This window comes from Limulus polyphemus, unplaced genomic scaffold (genome assembly GCF_000517525.1).
Source record: "Limulus polyphemus unplaced genomic scaffold, Limulus_polyphemus-2.1.2 Scaffold5967, whole genome shotgun sequence".
NCBI lineage: Eukaryota > Metazoa > Arthropoda > Merostomata > Xiphosura > Limulidae > Limulus > Limulus polyphemus.
Genome location: NW_013671577.1, coordinates 33742 through 40331, shown reverse-complemented (window position 1 = coordinate 40331; position 6590 = coordinate 33742). Strand labels below are relative to the sequence as shown.

The following is a 6590-nucleotide window of genomic DNA, read 5'->3' as shown; positions in this document are numbered from 1 at the left end:
TATAACTAATCACTACTTTACCCAATAGTACTCTTTCTAATTTTCTGAAGGTCATTGTTAGCTGATGTATCCCTTGCATGTAAAAGCTTAAGTTCCTCCTGAAATCCTGCTGCCATTTTCCACAGTTTACACTTCCTTTTAATCTATTGCATCTACTTTAATCATGATTGCCTCCAATATCTCTGTCAACCTACAAACTCTAAATAAAGATTGCACATCTTCACTACTAGCTTCCTTAAAAGTACATTCCAGTCTCAAGTTCCCAAATAAAACCCACTCATTGCACTCATTACATCTAACAAACTCATTGTATGTTTATTTGAGTATTTTCTCAATTATTATATAGAATAATGCTTAATAACATAAGTTAATATAAACTTACAATGTCAGAATCTGATTTTCATGTTTCATTGTGTCAATTTTTTGGAGAATGCTTATCAGTTATAATAATACAGAATTTTTTTTTAAATGTACTGTACCTGTGATGTAACAAAATACTGTATTAAAACGTACATGAAACTGTGGGATTATAATGTAAGAATGTGCTTTAAATATTTCTACTTCACACAAAGTTTATTTCAGATGTGCTTTTAACTACCATAAATGTAACCCGGTTTATGAATTCTGGTGTTGAATGAAAGGCATGCTGCACAGTGTCATTTTTACACACATCTGCTTCATTATTTTTCTATAATAATTGATTACTTTTGTGAAACAAATTGTTATTAGTTTGAGAGTAATGCTATTCATTGTGCCCAGAGTTATCTTTTAATCTTTAGTGATATAAAGGAAAACACTGCTTGAATTAGTTTTGATACTCTTTTTTTAGCCGTCACGCGGAGGACTATGGTACTGGGGTGATTTCTCATTCTCCACAGCCTCAGGTTGATACTTACCGTAATTACAGGACAGCTGCTCCAGAGCACCACTTAATCCACCCTATCATTATACAGTTCAGCATCATTGTTGATAGCCTTACTGTGGGTGCGGCTCTTCTGCCCTCCCTTCAGGCTCAGTACCAGGTGATACTTGTATTACATTGTAAAATGTCTCTACCAACGTTTTTATTGTACTAACTTGATAGAATTGTTTCTTAAAGTTGCTTAACCTAGTGGTAAGGTACTGTTTATCTAATACTAATTACAGTTGGTTGCTCATTTTAAAGTAAGAAAGATAAAGTAAATCAACTCTCTTCTTCTTCACAAGTTAAACTATTTACAGTTGAACTTTTTAATTACCAGATTATGATTATGTTAAAAAATACTGAACACTAAATTATTGGGAATATTCATTAAAATTCAGAAATGGGAAGTATGCATTTCCAGTATGTTATTATACTAATTGATGGACATGTAACTATTAGATTAGCTTGCTGTTGATCTTAGTACCTGGCTGTCATCCAGTGGATAAGAAGTCTGAAAAGTTTACGGCCTTCTTAAAATGCCAAAGTCTGGGATTGGATACATTGCAGTGGAAAGATAAACCATTGTGTGACTTTGTGTCAACAACAATTCATATTCATTATGTGCTTCATGAACTCTTTACTTAATCCAATAGGATCCCTTCCACTAACAGGAAATATGCTTACATCTGAACACAGTGAAAAAAAAAATCTTATCATTCCCACCTTTGATATCCTTCACACTTCATCAGGGCCTGTGACAATCTTTTAAATGTTTAACTTTCTTTAATAAAGTTAAAAGATACCAAATTAGAAATTGTACTTTTGTAGTTCCTTTAGATCTGCTGGCACTTCTACTTTTGTCTTTTGTATTGTTTCACATGATCTTGACTTTTAAGTTATGTTAGTTCTGATTCTTTAGTTGAAATATCAGTGGCTGCTGAGGACAAAGCTGTACCCTCATCTTCTTTTTGATCTTAAGATCAAAAGTCAACTTCACTGAAAGTCATTGGTACTGAGATCAACAAAACATTATGCACACTCCTGACTGATTTCTAACTTCCTAGACTAGGACATGCTGCCAGAGAACCAGACAACATGTACACTCCTGACTGATTTCCTACTTCCTAGACTAGGACATGCTGCCAGAGAACCAGACAACATGTACACTCCTGACTGATTTCTAACTTCCTAGACTAGGACATACTGCCAGAGAACCAGACAACATGTACACTCCTGACTGGTTTCCTACTTCCTAGACTAGGACATGCTGCCAGACAACCAGATAACATGTACACTCCTGACTGGTTTCCTACTTCCTAGGCTAGGACATGCTGCCAGACAACTAGACAACACGTACACTCCTGACTGGCTTCCTACTTCCTAGACTAGGACATGCTGACAGAGAACCAGAAAACATGTACCACTCCTGACTTGTTTCCTACTTCCTAGACTAGGACATGCTGACAGAGCACCAGAAAACATGTACACTCCTGACTGGTTTCCTACTTCCTAGAATAGGGTAAGCTGCTAAAGAACCAGACAACACGTTGATTACTATTGCCTGGGGCATGTGGATGGCTTTAGCCTCTGACCTTTGTGTTTGTGGTTTTTCACCTCTTACAAGATACTGCATTTTGCTTACTATGGCTGGGGTATGACTAGTTGCAAGTCTCTTTCAGGATAGTCCTGGTGCCATAATTCATCTTTATTCTTTTGCTTTCCATTGCTGTTAAGTAAAAAGGATATACCTGTGTTAGAATGTCTAAATCCATGATCCAAAAACAACTTGATGACTTGAGTGTATGTGTATTTTATGTCACAAATGGCTTTTGCATAACCTTTCCGAAAGTGGTCATTTTTTGGTCATATCATATTAACTACATAATTCCAAAATGTAGATGTGATACATTTCATTCCACTGCAACTTTATATCTGCTATGGTTGTGTCCACTTGCCTTCCTAATTTGCACATTCAAAGTCATTTTATTATAACATACTTAACCCTGTATAATTTGTATTATGAAATTTTTTTTTTCATCAAAAATACAACTTTATGAATAATCAAATATGGAAATAGATATTTTGTGAAATTTTGGTTAGTTTATACACATACAAAAATTTGTTTTATGAGGGATTTATAAGAAACAATCAAAGTAATGACATTTAAGTGTAACTTAAAGGTTCTTTAACAAGTATTGGTGCATGAAAATAACTGATGTAACAAAAGATGTTTCTTGTTAATATTAACTGTTGCAATAAAGTGGTCTAATGATTTAATTGTTACCATTCTAGGTTGTAAAGTACACTGGTATTGAAATAGTGTAGCAGGTGTGGTCTCTCTACTTATCATCCTCCTTTTTTTTTAACACTTCCTATGGAGTCAGACTGCATGAAGGGTTTTGATTTACTTGATGGGTTTAAAGTTATGTTAATACAACATGTAGCTGGATGTTGTCTAAGTCATCCACTAGACTGTGGAGTGACATGTACATTGGTTCAGGTCTTCCTTGCTCTGTATTTAATCTGCCTTCTCTACCTTTCCAGATGCTTCCTTTCATATGATGAGTTCTTGTTACCCTTTCTCTCCAGAACTGTAACGAAATAGTTAAAATTTCTTACTGCCCCTAAATGTGCACTGCCTTCTATACCTCCTCAGATGCTTTCTCTAATAATGGTCCCATGGTAGGACAGCAGTATGTTTACGGACTTACAATGCTAAAATCAGGGTATGACTTCTCGTGATGGGCACAGCAGAGAGCCCAATGTGGCTTTGCTCTAATCAAACCTTTAATAATGTTACTTAATGGTTAAAATGAACTTCTTTTTTATTAATCAATGTGGAATTTCAAAGGTTAATTACTTCCCTTCTTTCCCATTTTATCCTTGTAGAAATAAAGTATCAAATACAGTATAAATGTTAAAAAAAAAGTCACAATCAAAGGTCATTTACATGTCACATTATATGCTGAGTTTATAATAATAATAGGTATAGATCATACATGCATTAAATTAAAATTGGTTTATTTGTATGATCACTTCAAAATTGTGATTGCACAAGTGGAATATTTTATATGTGTACACTCATACTTTAAAATTTACATACTCTACTGAAACAGGATTATAACTGTCTCTTCCTTGAACCATTTTATATCGGTTTTCTTTATTTACAATCACAGAGTCAATATTGTACATGTAAGAAACTTTAAAACTTGGTTATACAATATTCAGTAATTATTTGTGAAATATGTTTCATATGTCTGATAGCATTATTTCAAAAAGTGAGATTGTGTGTTTGTTTTCTTCCATAGATGGGACAGGTCATCAGTATGGGAGTTACTGGAAGTAAAGCCAAATTTACCATAGACCTGCCACAACACACACTGAGCTTCAGTACCAAGGTATGAAATATTACATATCGTACCATAGACCTGTCACAACACACACTGAGCTTCAGTACCAAGGTGTGAAAAATTACATATCGTACCATAGACCTGCCACAACACACACTGAACTTCGGTACCAAGGTATGAAACTATTACGTATCATACCATATACCTGCCACAACACACACTGAACTTCGTACCGAGGTATGAAACTATTACATATCGTACCATAGACCTGCCACAACACACACTGAACTTCAGTACCAAGGTATGAAACTATTACGTATCATACCATATACCTGCCACAACACACACTGAACTTCAGTACCAAGGTATGAAACTATTACATATCATACCGTACACCTGCCACAACACACACAGTGAACTTCAGTACCACAGTATGAAACTATTACATATCATATCATAGATCTGCCACAACACACACTGAACTTCAGTACCGAGGTATGAAACTATTACATATCATACCATAGACCTGCCACAACACACACACAGTGAACTTCAGTACCACAGTATGAAACTATTACGTATCGTACCATAGACCTGCCACAACACACACTGAACTTCGGTACCAAGGAATGAAACTATTAGATATCATACCATAGACCTGCCACAATACACACTGAACTTCGGTACCGAGGTATGAAACTATTACATATCATACCATAGACCTGCCACAACACACACTGAACTTCAGTACCGAGGTATGAAACTATTACATATCGTACCATAGATCTGCCACAACACACACTGAACTTCATTACCGAGGTATGAAACTATTACGTATCATACCATAGACCTGCCACAACAGACACTGAGCTTCACTACCAAGGTATGAAACTATTACATATCATACCATAGATTGGTAACGACACATACCTGCCAGCAACTGTTTACAGATTATGTTGTGGTCTTGCAGATATTGACTGATAACATGTGCCCTGATTAGATAAACATTATCATCCACTATTAAAAAGTAAGCTATCTCCTATAACATTTTCATATTGTCTAACATAGAGATCAAGGGTCCTGTCTTTATATATCTTTGTCGAATCACAGTATTGAGTGTAGACCATGAATTACATCGTATGCTGAATTTCGATTCATCTGGAAATAAAAAGAACATGGCTTCAATGATATTCCGTTCAAGAGACTTTTTCACAACACTAATTAGTGTTCATTATACATACAGTAGAGCCCTATTTAATGCAGCCTCTTTCATATTACTGAAGGTGTTACCAGTTTTCATGTGGCCATGTAGAAAGACAGATGGGTTGATGTAGAGGATCTTTTTCATCCAGTCAAATATACAACATATTTCATCTGCTGGGGTTATGACCCATGGTTGACCTTGTACTAGTCTACAAGCAACATCTATATAGTGTTGGAATTGTATCCTTATTCAGAAAGCAACACTTCTGTTTACATTTAGCCCCTCAGCCACCTACGTTTCTTACTGCCTTGTTTTCAGCCTATGAGAAGCTCTCTGCCTCAGGAACTTTTACAGATGGTGATGCTTCATATTTTGTACAAATGATCTTCACACAGTCATCCTGTCAGAGTCACAACTAAAATAAGAATCAATATTAATTTGTCATCATATGGACCCTATTTTATATGTTTTGACAGGAACTACTTTACATATTTCTTTTCTACATGCTATATTATGTACAAATTATTTGTGGTCCAATTTTGGTAGTTAAATCTTGCTCTATTTTGTACTTTTATATATATTCACTTATACAATGGAAAAACCTTTAATACAAAATGTTGAATTATAAAATCCTCAAATTAATGTTCTGTGTGATTAAGCACTTATTAAATAGCACTCACCTCAGAACTTCTGTAACAGCTACAAAACAATTAAGATGTTAAATAAATAAAACAAAGTAATAAGAACAGCAAGATTTGTTTACAAAACCAAAATCCATCAAAAACTAATTTTCTATGCCCATGAGCTGTGATCTTTTATTTTTTTGCAGGTCCCACCATCTGAAGCTAACCTACCGTCTTCAGCCTGTATTGATCTTCCTCCAGTACACATATCAGCGGAGTACATCCAAGACTCAGCCACTTCGGCTACAACAAAGATGGATTCATTTACAGATGGAGTAGTGCTACGTCAGGGTAGTTATGTGAGTGCTATGGCAGAAATAGGAACCTTCGAACATAGCTTAACCACAGATCTGTTAAACCATCTCTTGTTAGCCCAGAAAGTTTTCATGAAGGTGAGTGTCAGAATAAATTTGTTTACCTTTCAGACATTCCTGCCAGTCTCTTCAACT

At 35.3% G+C, this 6590-nt stretch overlaps 1 protein-coding gene across 1 annotated transcript in view; it reads left to right on the top strand.

Annotated features, from left to right (window-relative positions):
- LOC106473202 (uncharacterized protein KIAA1109-like) overlaps positions 1-6590 on the top strand; it is a gene marked incomplete at its 3' end in the record, with an annotated part of 49714 nt that overhangs the window by 13818 nt on the left and 29306 nt on the right. Inside the window, exons 4-6 of the mRNA XM_022401688.1 lie at positions 830-1022; positions 4213-4302; positions 6288-6533. Of these exons, the coding sequence (XP_022257396.1) occupies positions 830-1022; positions 4213-4302; positions 6288-6533 (529 nt within the window). The remainder of the gene's footprint in view (positions 1-829; positions 1023-4212; positions 4303-6287; positions 6534-6590) is intronic.